The sequence below is a fragment of the Choristoneura fumiferana genome, chromosome 8, assembly GCF_025370935.1.
Source record: "Choristoneura fumiferana chromosome 8, NRCan_CFum_1, whole genome shotgun sequence".
NCBI lineage: Eukaryota > Metazoa > Arthropoda > Insecta > Lepidoptera > Tortricidae > Choristoneura > Choristoneura fumiferana.
In genome coordinates this window covers 2,058,923-2,076,227 of record NC_133479.1, presented here as the reverse complement: position 1 = coordinate 2,076,227, position 17,305 = coordinate 2,058,923, and the positions used below count along the sequence as shown (strand labels likewise).

Genomic DNA, 17,305 nt, shown 5'->3' with positions numbered 1-17,305 from the left:
AACAACGGACGTCTACAAGCAGCATAAGGCTCGGAAGTGTTTCAAACACGGTTTCTTGTTTGTTACGACAATCGATGCGAGGGCCTTGCAACGGCGTAGGGTGCCGTTAATACAGCGTGATTCCAGGGACGTGAAGAAACACATGACCGGATTGAGTTAGTTGAGGCTACTATATCGTACCAGTATTAGTCAAATTAACGTTTTTTTTAATGTTTTTTGCAGGTGGCAGGACCTTGTGCAAGGTCCGCCCGGATTGCTACCACCATCTTGCTCGCTAATCCTGCCGTGAACCAGCAGTGATTGCACTGTTGTGTTTCGGCGTGGAGAGTGAGACAGCCGGTGAAATTACTGGCACGTGAGGTATCCCCATCTTAGACCTCTAGGTTGGCAACGCATCGCAATACCCCTGGTGTTGCAGATATTTATGGGCGGTGGTGATCTCTTACCATCAGGAGACCCACTTGCTCGTTTGCCATCCAGTCGAATAAAAAACAAAAACTATTCAACTATTTAATAGGTGCTTGGTCACTTCGCAATGAGGGCCAAAGAGAATATAACCGCTACGTGTTGATGAGGGCTACCGTTTTCGCGCTCACCAGTTGGCGCCACTGTAGACGAAGGTCCTGCCTGAAGTATAGTGGGTAGGGTAGTTTGTTATTACGGGCGTGAACATGTAATTTGTACTATAAAAACATCGAGCATGCCACAGTGTTGCGTAGTCACGTTTTGTTCGGAAGGGAAAGACAAAACTGCCACAAAACACAGACATTCATTGCCCCGTAACACATTTGCCATAGTTCATTTCAGGTATTGCAAAATATTCACAAAATAATTCTAATTATAAATAAATCCGCGTAGCTCACTTAAAAACAGTGACATTTGACATTTCGGAGACCTCTCGCTACACTAGCGCCTCTAGCGGCGAAACTGAACGATCTATGATCAATAACTGAGGTTAGAATTTGTCATGCTCACTTCCTAATCATCCAGTATTAAAAAAATACATTTTTGTTCTGAAAAGGCAGTCAGTTATTTACTTTTGGTTTACAATCGCTGACCTAAAAATATACTTTTAAAGTAACTTGACGCCTTGAGAGAAGTACCTCTCGAAACGTTGCATTAAGATTGCTTCTTGTAACAACCTTGTGCACTGTTGTCCCTAAAAATAAGATCATATGACACTTAACCAGTTTATTCAAAACAAAAGGTGTCGCTACGCGTGGGTGCGCCTTTTCACGAGATGTTATATAAGGCGACTCTATGTGTTCTTCCGTCTGTGTGTTTAAACTCCTCTTATCTGAGTTGTTGCTTTTACGCTACTAGTGACGAAAAAACTAGGTACTTATTTATAGTAAAATATTTTAATCATATTTTCTACGGACTGTATATCTCCATGTAAGGTCGTAAAACGGACTTCTTCACTATACTAACGCCATCTAGCGAGATTTAGCCTATCAAGAAACCTTCATTGATCGGTTAAATATTTAGAAGTATAGGTAATACTAATAAGTAATGTTATTTTTGGAAATGATCAGTAGAACACCGTACTGTGCGGATCGGATGTTAAGATATTTTTTCACTTCTCATGCTCGTAAAGTTCGTGCTTATGCTGGATATAGGCGACATAAAATTACTTTTTATGCTCTAGTGCATAAAGTAAAATTCACGTCTGAGTCTGAGACCAAGGTAATCAGTGTCTACAGCCACAAACAAAAAGTTTCTATATATTTATTTAACACTTTTTATTTCAAGTAAAACTAAAAAACAATCAAAATAAATTAATAAAAATAATAATTTATAATTATATATTATAGCAATCCATGAAAAATAAAAGATACCTAGCAAGTGAACAGTTGTTTGAACAAGTGAAAAGCAGAGTGTAAAACTCGAGCATTAAACCCATTTTCCCTCGACGTACCGGCTCGGGTGGCTATATGAACGCCTCGGGCAAAATGGCTTGTTTTATGCTCTCATTATACAATCTACTATAGTTACATTTTTCTATAACCTCCTAACGCCCAGAGTAATTTATAAAGGATTTATTGTAATTTGAACATCAAACTCTATCATAAATGACAAAGTTTGATATATAAATTTGACTTGGGCGTTAGGAGGTTAATGAATCCTAATAGTGTTGTTTAATTCGAAATGTTTTTTTAATCGATGTAGTTGCTATCTGTTATTCAAATAACCAAACTCCATTGTAAGTAGGTACATATCGGGTATTGATTAGTAAAATTGTTAAATAAGTTTTTTTCTTTTTGCTGCTTGTACGTACGATTATTCAAAAATTTGAATAATAATTAATTTTGCTCAAAGCAATATTTGTGCTGTTGCCATATAGTCCATAATTGCTAGTCCCGTGTCTCTAGTACAGTCAACGTCAAAAGGAAGTGAATCACTTTTGAACCAGTCGCTTTAACGTCTGGTTCCAACTGCCATACGATTTGTCAAACATGGGATAGCGACAAAATACAAAGATGAACATCTATTTTTGATGCTGACTGTACCTACCTCTTTATTGCTGAGGGATTTTTTTTCAGATCGTCGTAAATTAGCCCTTGTTACTGTTGTTTGAGGATGTCGGGATACTCACAGCCTGCTGCTAAGCGGCAGAAAGTGAGGGAGATGAAAGATGTCGACTATTTTCAAGGTAATATAATTATCTGAATTGTTTTTTTTTCTTGTTATTACGAGAATGTGGTGGAAGCCTTTCTTTATTTATTTTTCACGTATTTTTAAGGATTCTACCTACCACAGTTGATAAATACGGAATCCTTATAGGATACTTTGTTGTCCATCTGCCTGTTTGTCCGTCTGTCAGTTTAAAAAGTGTACCGTTTAAGTAAGCTTACAGTGAAAAGTGCCTACCAAAAATAAGAAAAGTATCAAAATCAGCAGCAGCAGCAGTGCTTGCACTGTTGTGTTTCGGCGTGGAGAGCAAGACAGCCGGTGAAATTACTGGCACTTGAGGTATCCCATCTTAGGCCTCTAGGTTGGCAACGCATCTGCAATACCCCTGGTGTTGCAGATGTTTATGGGCGGTGGTGATCTCTTACCATCAGGAGAACCACTTGCTCGTTTGCCATCCAGTCGAATAAAAAAAAAAATCGTTTAAGCCTACTTTGATCGGTAATACCATATGAAAGTTTTGAATTTGCCGCGTTTTTGCAAGTTCGAAATTCGAAGTTGGTATCGTACCGTCCCGCTCACTCGTATTAAATAACATTAGCGTTTAGCGGGACGGAAGTATACGAAGTTCGAATTTTGCACTTTGTACGGGGTTGGTATGGGCCCAGACCATAAAGCAACAAGTTGTTCCCCAGGCATAGATAAGATAGAGTACAACAACATGGCGGCGGCCACAGATACGGGCGTGTTCCGGTACTACAACAGCAGCGAGCGTGTTCACGCGCGGCCGATGGAGGACTGGCTCAAATGCAGCGTGTCGCTCACCGAGTTTAGGATGAATGGTTTGTTTCCGTGCCTTCTTAGGGTGTCGGAGCCAAAATGGCAAAAACGGAACCCTTATAGTTTCGCCATGTCTGTCTGTCTGTCTGACTGTCCGTCCGCGGCTTTGCTCAGGGACTATCAATGCTAGAAAGCTGTAATTTTGCACGGATATAATGTAAAGTATGCCGACAAAATGGTACAATAAAAAACTAAAAAAAAACATTTTTGGTAGGGTACCTCCCATAGACGTAGAGGGGGGATTTTTTTTTCTCATCCAACCCTATAGTGTGGGGTATCTTTAAAAACCATTAGGGGTTTGCTAAGACGATTTTTCGATTCAGTGATTTTTTTGCGAAATATTCAACTTTAAAGTGCAAATTTTCATTAAAATCGAATCCCTCTAAAATCTAAACCGTTGGGTGGAAAATTAAAAAAAAATTCAGAATGGTAGTAAGTATATCAAACTTTCAAGGAAAACTATAACGGTTTAGTTTGCTTGAGAATTATTAGTAGTTTAAGAGTAAATAGCAGCCTAAGGTATAAAATATACCTAAACTTGGAAGATTCCGTATAAAATACGAAATCCGTAGAAAAATGTTACTTATTTTTTTCGTAATGGTTACGGAACCCTATCTTGGGCGTGTCCGACACGCTCTTGGCCGGTTTTTTTATTAGGCTAGACTTGGGCTTTAAGGCCACGTACGCACTATGCGGCTAACCGCGCCGTTTTAGCGCGATGTCTCTTTTTCATGCGATTCTTTGAAGAGGGACGGCGCAGTAAACCCATGGCCTTAGTGTTGGTTTTCGTGGTTTATGGTAACACTCAGTCGTAGATATGGTAGAGTACAACTTGGCCGCAGCCACAGACACCTGTATTGCTACTGCAACGCATTGTAGCGACTCCTAGCGCCATCTAGTGAACAACAATAGAAACTCCGACCATGTTCTACATCGCGCTATCGAAGTTTCTCAACGCGGTCGCATATATACAAGTTCCGACGCTCTTCCTTCGGACTTCGGTCCCCAGGCATAACACCTGCCTGGAGAGAGATCTCTCTATTGGAGCTCCCCCCACATTGGTGACCCCGATTGGAGCTCCCCCCACAGCATGTTGGAGGACTGATTTAGGTGCGAGTGTCTCACCGACTGACTCACCGAGTAAAAACGATTTATTTCCATGGCTTCGGCAACACACTATCACAAAGCAGATAGGTACAGAAATCAATCTACATACAAAGTGCGCTCGAGCAACGCACACATAGACACTGCTCACGGACACGATATCTCGGACCGGTTGGGACCAGTGCGAGCGCGAGTGCCATCCGCTTGAGACACGCGTCTGTTAACTTTTTTGTGCAATAAAGGAGCAAGTTAGTTGGTAGTTGTTCAATGGACGGTTTTTTAATTCAACATTAAGGGGCTGTTTCACCATCCATTGATTAGTGTTAACTGGCGGTTAGGTGTGATGCCGTCTCTATTTGTTTTGTTCGAATAGACGGAGACGGCATCGCATTTAACCGTCAGTTAACACTAATCAATGGACGGTGAAACAGCCCCTAAATGGTGAATTGCTAACAATGACATTCAAATTAAAATACTTTAATTAATTAATTTATATTTCCATTCTTCCCGTTTTATTCTCAACAATAAATCAAACAACTAGATACGAGTGCCACGAGCACGATCGTTGTGCATAAGCCATAGTTGACAACCTTAGAGCGACCGCCGAGCGTAGGTATGAAAAGTGAAGTACATATATGTGATTGACTTCAGTGCCCTATCTGCTTTGTGACACTATCCAGTCATAGACAAGATACAGAAGGTAATGTTTTCGACACTACTACTACAAACACGAAACTGCAGGGCTACTACGAAACTCGAAGTTCGTGTCGTGCGGTCCCACTGACACTTATACTGTTTAATACGAGAGCGAGAGGGACGGTACGACACGAACTTCGAGTTTCGGGTTTCGTAGTAGCCCTACTGTTGGTGCGCCCAGTCAGCAGGGCTACTCCGAAACTCGAAACTCGAAGTTCGTGTCGTGCGGTCCCTCTGACACTTATACTGTTTAATACGAGAGCGAGAGGGACCGCACAAAACGAACTTCGAGTTTCGAGTTTCGGAGTAGCCCTGCAGATTGGGTCCAGCAGGAACATAACATAGTTTTGTAGTATGTCAAGTTCAGTTCATCATCATCATCATATAAACGACGTCCATTGCCGGACATCGGCCTCCCCCATAGACCTCCATTGCTTTCGGTTGAAAGCGGCTCCACCGTGAACCCTGGGCTTTAACCCGGCATCCGTCCATGTTCATCGTAGTACAGTTATGACTGAAGTATTCTAAACGTGTATTAAATATAATGACCCGGATAACTCACGTCTTAAATCGAGTTTAGCTCGACATGTTTCGGGCTAATCCATAGCCCTTCGTCTTCGGAGCAACGCGACTCAGCGGCTGCTGCAACACGCGCACTGCGTTATCCGGGTCATTATATTTATATGAGTGAGTTCTCACGGTAGTTTCATGTTCAAAATTCTAAACGTGTATTTAACCCGGCATCCGTCATCGTAGTACCTACAATTATGACTGAAGTATTCTAAACTTGTATTTGACTCCAGGCACCGACAAATCCCGGCCGTGGGACAACCAAACGCATACCCTGGACAACCACAAGAGGACCGTCAAGGCACTGTTCGATCTTCTCAGCAAACTGGGTTGGTACATGCACAAATGCTTCTTACTGCCGACGAGACCTACGGTGTGCCATGGTCTATTCTCTTCCTACTAGTTCTAATTTTATAAGTATAGTTAACTAACATTTATGAAAAACAGTCAATTTTTGTCCCATTAGGGCAAGCGCATGTATATATGTATATAGCGCATACAGTGTACTTATATGTGTATACAGTGTGTTGACGGCAGCCAGGCTTTTTAAGGGAGTTTCAAATAACGTATTGTATTTCTTGTAACTTCAAACCATGACTGACAGTAATTTAATTAATAAACTAAAATTCAGACTTTGTTAACTTTCTAACAAAATTATAATTTTGCCAGCAATGTACAGCAAAGTAAATTGACAAGTAGGTAATAATCAAAGTATTTGGCTGTCGTTTATACTTATTACGATTACGTATAGGTAATAGTTAGGCTACAATGTTTACTTTGGGAGCTGAGCTATAATTAGATGTTTTTCACAAGCTACATTTTCCATTTGAAAAACAAGGAGAGAGACAGAGATGAGGAGCGTAAGTGCTGTGTGTGTGTGTGTGGTGTAACGCTCCAAATTGCGAACCGAAACAACTTTCGGTCGGTCACTAATTTTCAGCTCTATAGGTACAGTCGAGTGCAATAATATGGACTTCTCTAACCTTCAAAAATATGTACCACAGACTGTTTATTCCGACGTAATAAGGCGTGGTAACATATTTTTGGACTTGACTATACATAACCGCCAGTCGCACGCTTACAAAATTCGCACGGAATTTTCTGATTGATCTCATATTATTATTATTTATTTATTTATTCATTGCATTCATGTAACAATGTTTCTAACAGTTACCATGAACTCTGGTAGGGTGAGGCATATTTTATTACTAGCTTATGCCCGCGGCTCCGGCCGCGTGGTATTCGGTTATCGCGCCGCTGTTCCCTCGGGAACTGTGCATTTTCCGGATAAAAAGTAGCCTATGTCACTCTCGGGCCCATAAACTATCTCTCTGTTACGGCGTGAAAGACGGACAAACACACAAACACACTTCCGCATTTATAATATTAGTATGGATGGATAATGGCACCCACTCATGTGGTGATGGCACCAATAATGGACGTTTTTTTTTTTTTTTTTTTTTTTTTTTTATGTATAGGGGGCAAACGAGCAGGCGGATCGCCTGATGTAAGCGATTACCGTCGCCCATGGACACCTGCAACGCCAGAAGAGTCACAAGTGCGTTGCGGGCCTTTAAGGTAGGAGTATACGCTCTTTTCTTTGAAAACTTGAGGTCATATCGGTCCGGGAATACCGCAGGCGATAGTTCATTCCAGAGTTTATGTTAAGTACAGTAGTACCCACTAATGGAAAACAAGGATTCAATGCAATGAGGACTACTTGACAGGTGAAATATCGCTAGATGGCGTTAGACTCTGGCCAACGAAAGGCTGTCAACGAGAAAATATCAGAATTATCTAAGCCTGGTTAGAATGATAATATGTCAATTTTGACAGTCTCAAAATGATACCAGATTAAAGTGTCGTAAAAATATCGTCGTAAGTTAAATAACTGAATGATCCAATGAGGGCTATCGCGATGAATTCTCCGAAATGTCAAATCTCATAGTTTTGGGTGAGCTACGCGGGTTTATTTATAATTAGAATAATTTTGTGAATATTTTGCAATATCTGAAATTAATTATGGCAAATATGCGGTCCCCGGGGCAATGAATGTCTGTGTTTTGAGACAGTTTTGTCTTTCGGAAACCTTTCCTCCCTTTTTTCCGAACAAAACGGGACTATGCAACACTGTGGCATGCTCGATATTTTGATGGTACGGTTTTAAGGTGTATTAAATATGATTTTAATCTAAACTTTGTTTTCACGCCCGTAATAACAGACTTTCAAAACCATACTTAAAAACCTCACGCAACAGTGCGCCATCTAGTGAGACAAAAAACGATAGCCCTCATTGCAAGTAAGACCGCAACGTCAAGCATTTACGATACTAACGCCATCTAGCGATATTTCGTCTGTCAAGTAGCCCTTATTAGTCATCATCATCATAATCATCATGTCAGCCGAAAGACGTCCACTGCTGGACATAGGCCTCCCGCAAGGCTCTCCACTCAGACCGGTCTTGTGCTTTTCGCATCCACCGCGATCCCGCGATCTTAACCAGGTCGTCGCTCCATCTTGTTGGAGGCCTACCGACAGCTCGTCTCCCGGTCCGCGGACGCCATTCGAGAACCTTTTGACTCCATCGGCCATCAGTCCTGCGAGCAATGTGCCCCGCCCATTGCCACATCAGTTTCGCAATTCTTCGGGCTATGTCGGTAATATTATTAGTGTTATTAGCTTAAAAAAAGATTTGTTTCTTAAAATTCGGAAAAAAACATTATTGGTTCTTGTCCATTGCTTTTAATTATTTTGTTTCACAGGCATCAAGTACTGGACAGCATTCGACTCTGACCTGGTGCCGTGTGAGGGGCAGGGCTGGGAGGAGGGCAGGGCGCAGTGGGAGGAGATGGTAGAGTTTGTGAATGAACTGGCGCAGCGGTACCACGTGAGACTGTTGTGGTTGGCACCGGATTTGCATTCGAATACCAGGTACCTAAGAAGAGATAGTATTTTCATTTCTCATGCTCGTAATCTTCGCGTTCGTGTTTTATGATCTAGGCGACAAAAAATTACTTTTCATTTTTATGCTCTAGTGCATAAACTAAAATCTTAATCAAGACCAAGGCAATCAGGTGTCAACAGCCACAAACAAAAGTTTATATAAATATATATTTTTTCATTTATATAAAACTAAAACTCAATCAAATCAATCAAAATAAATGAATAAAACTAAAATATATAATTACATTAATTACATAGCAATAATATGCATTGAAAAATAAAAGGTACCTAATTTCCTTTCAATCGAAGTGAAAAGCAGAGTGTAAAACTCGAGCATTAAACCCATTTTTCCCTCAACTTGTGTACCGACTATATGGTATATGAACGTCTCGGGTAAAATGGCTCGTTTTATGCTCCTGTTGTACAATTTACTGTAGTTTATATTCTACTTGTTTTGTAGAAAGCGTAGGCTCCATCGTATACTCTACCTATGTAAATTTATTACAGGTATGCCTCAGGAGCGCTGACAAGCCCAGACGCATCAACCTTCATCCAAGCAGCATCCCAAATAAAGCGATGCGTCGAAATGTCCCAGCGAATGAGCGCAGAACACTTCCTCCTCTGGCCCGCCCGCGACGGTTACGACGCCATCTTCCAAACCGATGTTGCCAGGGAAATAAAACTGTTCGCGAAACTATTAAAAATGACAGCTGAATACAAAGACAGGTTGAACTATCGTTGCCAGTTACTAATAATGCCGTATTGCGGGAGAAAGTTCGATTTGAGCTGGCAACATAGGAAGCGCGATGTGCACAGTTACATGTGGGATGTTACCAGCTGCCTGTATTTTCTGAAGAGTTACAATTTGGAGAGGTTTTATAAGGTGTGCTCGCCGCCTGGACAACACATGTATATGGCTAATGTGTAAGTACTTGCTGTCAACTTTTTTTAAATTTATCCTTCCAGGGAAAGGAAAAGAAATTTATTTATTTATTTATTTATTTATTTGTAAAAACTCACACAGCATAACAGTTTGACACCAAAGCACTGAGTAAGACAAAAAAAATAAAAATATAAGTAATAATAATAATAATAACAATACTACAAAATTAACAATAACATGACGACGGACGGGCATCCATCATCTCACAGAACTTCAAACATTCATCGCACACTCTTCTCCAACAACCTGCCAATACATCACACTGGGGCACTGATGCTAGGAGGGCATTGACGTAGCGCAGCGCTCGGACCAGTGGCGACTGCTTGCGAGCGGCGGTGCGCGCCGGTGGCAGTGCTAGCAGAGGGTGGTCTCGAGGCCTGAAGTTAAATTTTGTGAGAGGCGGAACGTACAGACGCACCAGCTGCGCCCCCAGCTCGACACTGTCACATTCCCCGCGCAAGGCCCTACAAGATATCATTAGGAGCATATAATTACGTCTTACTTCCAGAGAGTTAAATCCCAGTATACCAAGCAGAAACTTGGTAGGGTACAAGAACGGGTAGTACCCATGCGTTTTTTTGTATAGAAATCTGAGAAACGCTTTTTGGATTTTCTCTAGAAGTAAGGCGTAAGTAGACTCGTGAGGATTCCATACCACGGAGCCTGCCTCTAGTTTACTTCTGACCAGAGCAGTGTAAACTAATTTTATTATCCGAGGATCAGTAAAGTCACGTGAATTTCGGACTACAAATCCCAGCCTCCGAAAGCAAACCGTGGCAAGCTTTTTCGTGTGCTCGTGGAAGCTGAGATGTGAATCGAATACAACTCCTGAATCTTTCACGCTATCAACGCGAACAATAGTTTCGGACCCCAGCATGTAAGTGGCATGAATCGGATAACGGGCACGACTGAACGTCATCAAAGAACACTTCAATACATTAAAGAGAAGCCCATTCTCAATACTCCACTGAAACACTCGGTCGACGTCTTTCTGCAGCGATCCGCAATCCGATTCCCGCTGCACACCGTAGTATAATTTAGGTCATCAGCGTATAGCAGGCATCTAGCGTACCTTGGGACCTCGGCCAAGTCATTTATCTTATGCCAAATAATAAGGGGCCCAATATCGAACCCTGACTGACTCCAGATCTAGTGCGGTAGGTCTCTGAACAAAGCATCCGTGTCGCACAAACTGCATTCTATCGCGCAAATAACTAGCAAAAAACTTAAGCAATAAAGGTGAGAAGCCGATTTCACACATTTTTTAAGTAAGATGTCGTTATCCACACGGTCAAATGCTTTTTAAAATCCAAGTACAACACATCCACCTGTATTCCTTTATCCAAATGCTCTGAAATGGAGTCAACAAGAGTGAGTAGATTGGTTTCGACTGAACGCTTCGGCCTAAAACCATGCTGAGCGTCGCAGAGATAAGGTTTGACTTGGTGCCAATAGACTATTCAGGATCGATTCGAATAGCTTCGCAACCGACGAAAGAATAGCGATAGGTCGATGATCTTCTACATTGGCTACGTCGTCTGATTTGGGAATAGGCGTGACGCGCGTAACCTTCCATCGATCGGGGTACACTCAGAAGCAAGAGACATATTGAATATGTGTAGCAATGGCAAGCACAACCATTTCTCCACACCCCTTAAGAATGAAAGCTGGAAGATGGTCTGGACCTGGGGAACTTTGGGATTTTAATTGACTCAAGAATTTATGAATCATATCAGTTGAAATGTTGTTAATATGGATATGGTTGCTAGTACGTGATGACTCTTCGCGGATAATTTTATTGTAATCTAGCAGCGGCACGGATGGCAGGAAAACACTTGAGAAAAAATTTGCGAAGGCATGAGCAGCTCCACTGCCCTCGCACTCTCTCTTGATATCCATCCAGTCATATCTGTTAAATTTGGGTGGAATTAACATGGTGCGTGGTGGATTGACACGACGATAACGCGGTGGGTACGAGGTAGCCAACTTAACTCCGTGAGGGAGGCCTGGCGTAATATATATGTCGGCGGTAGATCGTAAAAACCGCCAGATTACAAAATTCCTAGGCATATCGTGAAATGGCGGCATTTCATGATATGCCTAAAAGTTGGCCAGGCATATCACGATGTGTCTGAGAAACAATACGGCAGATCGATTAGAGCGACGCATTCGGCGATATTCCTAGCTCTATACTGGGCACATCGTGATATGCCGAAAAAAAGACAAATTTAGACACGACGAGCGAAGCGAGGAGTGGTTAGTTTAGTATGAATTGTGACCAAAAGCCAGAGCCGATATGGCGGCGTTTCATGATATGACTAGGAATTTCATGACCTGCCTAATCTGGCCAAATCATGAAATGGCGGCGTTTCATGATATGCCTAGGAATTTCATGATCTGCCTAAACGTCAGTAGGCAAATCGTTGAACGGTGAGTTTTTAACGATATGGCGGGTTTCCCTTAGCCAATTCATGAAATGGCACCATTTCGTAATCTGGCGGATTTCACGATCAGCGATAAAATTTGAACTTTCCTTGATTGACGTTCGGTTCAAATTGTGAAAATATTTGACGTGGGGCCTGAAGAGGATAATTAGACTCCTAGTTGTATTTGTTTGGGTTGGGCAGGCCATATAGCACGGAGAACAGATGGCCATTGGGGTCGAAAGGTTCTCGAATGGAGACCTCGTATAGGCAAGTGCGGCGTAGGACGTCCACCAACGAGATGGACGGATGACCTGGTTAAAGTCGTTAAAGTCGCGGGTTCACGGTGTATGCAGGCCGCTTCAAACTGAGGCAACTGGAATTATAATGGAAACCTATGTCGAGCTATGGAAAGAGCTATACTTGGACTTTCTTTGCGCGATAGAATCCGGAATACGGAAATTCGTCGAAGAACTAAAGCAGGGATGGGGAAACTGCGGTCCGCGGGCCATCTCCCGCCCGCGAAGGCTTGAAATCCGGCCCGCGACCATCAAACAAAAATGAAGAGAAGATTTCGTATTGTTACAAAATTTCTTTCTCATTGGCAATGGCCAAATTAGTGTTTCAGAAAATACATATCAATATTTTTATTTCAGTAAATAACAACTTGGCCCACCATACAATTTCGTTAGTATATATTGGCACGCGAAGGAAAATGTTTCCCCATCCCTGAACTAAAGTCACCGACATAGCTGGAAAAATATGCAAGTTGAAGTAGAAACGGGCGGGCCACATCGCTCGAAGAACAGATTACCGTTGAGGGAGAAAAGTCTTCGAACCAGGAACTAGAAGACGAAGCGTTGGCAGGCCTCCCACCAGGACTGACGACATCGTAAGAGTACCGGGAAGCCTGTGCATGCATGTGGCGAGTTGTCGTTCATTGTGGACGTCCTACGGCTGATATGATGATGGAGAACATTTATTTTTTAACTTTGTTTTGGTTTTAGCTACAACATGCTTGGCGGTGTGACTGTGAACAACGACTTCGATCACTTTAACAGCAAGAAGCTGACTTTGATGATGAAGTCCATTGTTGATCAGGTGAGTCTTGGCACAAACTTTTTTTAACCCCCCAAGCAAAAAGAGGGGTCTTATAAGTTTGACACCAATGTCTGTCTGTCTGCGAGTGACATCTTAGCTGTCAAACGGATGGACCGATTTCAATGAGGGTTTTAACTTGAAAGCGAGATGTTTTATTTAAATCTGTTCGGCCGTTTCTGAGATATTGAACTTCAAAATGATGATGTCGGAGGTTTTTAAAATTGTCTAAGCTGGTTATTTTAACCTGAAATATTTGGCTTTCGAGTCACGTAGATATTTGACAGTTAGAAATCATAAGTGTTTTGGGAATTGGGAACCCCGTGGTGCAGTTGCTAGCACACTTGGCGCGTATAGCAGGAGATGGGGGTTCGAATCCCGTGCGGCGCACAAACATTTTTTTCATAGAAAAACCTTATTATTTTTATGTAGCGTAATTAAAGCACACAGTTTTAATAATTAATTGAATTCCTTGCTACGGCTAGAGTCTAATTTGAACATTAACAGCTAGGATTAATAAAACTTGTCTTAACAGTAAATTAATAAAATTTGAATGCACCTTTATGTGCAAAAATAAAGGGGATATTTGGGGATTTGCAATGAAAAATATAAAAAATAGTTTTGCTTCGTTTGTCTAAATGTGGTAGCATGTGAACGATTGCTCTGAGTATGAACTCTGGTTGAGTTCGAAACGCATCAGTGTAGTGTGGTGGTAACTTGGCCCTTACAAGACTAACCCCCCCCTTTTTCCGCAGGGCGCCCCGCCCCCCGCCGGCATAAACCTACGCCTACACCGCGCCACAGACCCGCGCGGCGTGCTCACGCATTACCTGAAGTATGTCGACGCTTTGGCGAAGGCGCTGAGAGTCGCTTGCAACATAGTGGGGGAGCAAGTGTTTAATAAACATATACAGGTACGGTCGAACAAATTGAATCATGACCCCTGGAAACTTTTAGTAATAATTTTCACTATGATTTCCTTGACAAAAGTATGAGATGTCAACATGACATTAGTAGCACAAAGGTTTCAGCCAGGGTCATGATATATATATGTCGTAAGATAGGACTTAGAGAGCCGGGATCCGACCATAACATGATCAATGTGGGCATAACAAGTGGGATTCGGGCAGAGAATGAAACTATTTTGAAAGAACTAACAAAAGTCCACTAATTGTGGTCAAGAATAAAACCAAAACAATACAACACTCGTTCACTGAAATCTTAGAAATGCAACTATCATAACGATTCACAATAACTTAAGGAAAAGCCTAGCTAAATAATAAAGAAACGCGTAACAGTTCCTGAGACTGTCGACTCGGGCCAGACTTCTTTTACAAACTGACAATTGACGATCGCTTTTCCGCGTCCAGACTCAGGCTCTGTCAAGCGCGCCACGCATGGCAACACTGGCGTTTCGTAAGTGCTATAATGCCAATCCTTAATAAACCACACAGTAATGACCATACAAGGACATAACTCATAATTCTACATATATATGCATATAGCAATTTTAGGGTTCCCTAGCCAAAATGGCAAAAACGGAACCCTTATAGTTCGCCGTGTCTGTCTGTCCGTCCGTCCGTTCGCGGCTTTGCTAAGGGACTATCAATGCTAGAAAGCTGTAATTTTGCACGAATATATATGTACCTCCCATTCCCATAGACGTAAAGTGGGGTGTTTTTTTTTCTCATCCAATAGTAGTGTGGGGTATCGTTGGATAGGTCTTTTAAAATAATTAGGGAGTTGCTAAAACGTATTTTCCGATTCAGTGATTTGTTTGCAAAATATATTCAACTTTAAAGTACATATTTTCATTAAAGTCGAGCGTCCCCCCCCTCTAAAATCTAAACCGGTGGGTGGAAAAATTTGAAAAAATTCAGAATGGTAGTAAGTATATCAAACTTTCAAGGAAAACTATAACGGCTAAGTTTGCTTGAGAATTATTAGTAGTTTAAAAGTAAATAGCAGCCTAAGGTATAAAATATACCTAAACTTGGAAGATTCCGTATAAAATACGAAATCCTTAGAATAATATTACTTAATTTTTTCGTAAAGGCTACGGAACCCTATATCGGGCGTGTCCGACATGCTCTTGGCCGGTTTTTTTACATGTAACTGACCGTGATTGACCCCTATCTGACCTGATGTTAAGTGCAGATGAGGCCAAAGGTGTACCGGTTCAGTAACAGCCTATTCACTCTAGCCTTGAAGACCCCTAGACTGAAATAATTAAGTAATAAAAAAATAGGTATTTTTTTATATTGTTTTAATTTATTTTGCTTTAGGCTGTGTTCCCAGCAGAGATGTGCGAGGAGTATATTTATCGTGAATCAATAGAAACGCTTAATTTACCTATCTTCACACAGCACATCTCTAGTGGAAACAGCTGAGCGGAGCGAGGCGAGGTAAATGAACCGTTTCTATTGGTTCATGAAATACATAACTTGCAGCACATCCTCGTACATCTCTGGTGGAAACGGAGCCTTAGAAATGGTAAAATCGATCTTATAAATAGTACTGATGATGTACTAGTGATGATGCAACTAACCAAGTACATTGGCATGCAAACAATGATCAAATTGAAAATACAAACTGAGACATGGATGCACAGAAAAACCAGAAAATCATGTATGTCTTCATCTGTTCTATGTTTGTTTTTTATGGCGTTAAATAAATGTATTTTCTTTCTTTCTTTCTATAAAAAGAAACCAGCGCTGGGAATCGAACACAGGTCCTCAGCATTCCGTGCTGCGTGCCATACCCCTACACTACCACTGGACTGTATAGACACGAATTTCTCCTATGCACACATATCTCAGGTTGCTTTTTTCTACTACGCAGCTAGCAGCATTAGCGACATCTATGTTTCGCTCTCAACGAGATACTTCCCAGCGCTGGTCTTTTTTTCAGGTGTTTTGTGCATCCATGTCTCAGTTTGTATTTTCGATATGGTTTTACAGGATAACCGTAAAAGTAAAAAATTTGGAGTTGAAATAAAAATACAAAAATACTCCAAATAACCAGTCATAATGATCAGATTGTTCACCGTTTTATCCCTACTAATATTATAAATGCGAAAGTAGCTCTGTCTGTCTGTCTGTCTATCTGTTACGCTTTCACGTCGAAACCACTGAACCGATTTTGATGAAATTTGGTATATATATATTTTGAACCCCAAGGATCAACATAGGATACCTTTTATTCCGGTAGAGGGCGCCACCGCGCGATAACCTAGATCCGCGCAGACGAAGTCGCGGGCTTAAGCTAGTATTAAATAAAGTTTATTGAAAAAGTATTACGTCTTAGACAGTTTCAGCAGCAAGAGAACTAGTGATAAGTAGACCCTGTGCTCTAGGATTAGCAGCGCTCTTCCCCACAATGAAGAGCTTATTGTATTTATAGGGCACCTATGGTTTTTCAGATTTTTAGGCATTGAAGCTTAGAAAGTAAGCTTTTCATGCACATAAAATACAAAAACCATAGGTGCCCGTTTTTTTGCAAGGGGGTTTATAATGGAGCAAACTGGCGGCGTCACCTGATGGAAAGCAATCACCGCCGCCCATGAACATCCATAACATTACTGAAAAAAAAAAACGAAAATTGAAAACAAAACTATATCGCGTGTGTGTGTCGTATGTCGAGTAGTGTTTCGGCTGATGATGATGATGTATATTCCAGCAACGCTACATCAGCTACCACAGCGGGCTGGGGTCCCGGCTTGTGGGCGGAGAGGTTTCCATGGAGGAGTGCGAAGAGTACCACAAGTAAGTACCGTACTTAACTCCGGCAAAAAGGACATACCGGGTGTGGCCGATGACACGAGCAATTAATTAAAACATAGATCGTACTCGGCAGACTGAATGACATTAGTTCAACGACTTTTTAAAATAATGGAGTCTTTAGTTTTTCCCTTTTTCATACAATTAAATAGTGTTATTACCACGGCAGCCCTCTTGTTCTGAGAGGAGGCCTCTGCCCTGCAGTGGGACGTATATAGGCTGGAATGATGATGATGATTACCACGGCAATTGACGATGTAGGAGTTCGTACGGCGTCA

The 17,305-nt window shown here is 41.6% G+C and overlaps 1 protein-coding gene across 1 annotated transcript in view; it reads left to right on the top strand.

Annotated features, from left to right (window-relative positions):
* Positions 1-1,208: 1,208 nt before the first annotated feature.
* The window catches only part of LOC141429979 (xylose isomerase-like), a 29,223-nt gene continuing 13,126 nt past the window's right edge, over positions 1,209-17,305 (top strand). The window contains exons 1-9 of the mRNA XM_074090509.1: positions 1,209-1,338; positions 2,544-2,653; positions 3,327-3,473; positions 6,075-6,170; positions 8,604-8,772; positions 9,292-9,708; positions 13,158-13,251; positions 14,004-14,162; positions 16,927-17,012. Of these exons, the coding sequence (XP_073946610.1) occupies positions 2,581-2,653; positions 3,327-3,473; positions 6,075-6,170; positions 8,604-8,772; positions 9,292-9,708; positions 13,158-13,251; positions 14,004-14,162; positions 16,927-17,012 (1,241 nt within the window). The 5' untranslated portion in view covers positions 1,209-1,338; positions 2,544-2,580. The remainder of the gene's footprint in view (positions 1,339-2,543; positions 2,654-3,326; positions 3,474-6,074; positions 6,171-8,603; positions 8,773-9,291; positions 9,709-13,157; positions 13,252-14,003; positions 14,163-16,926; positions 17,013-17,305) is intronic.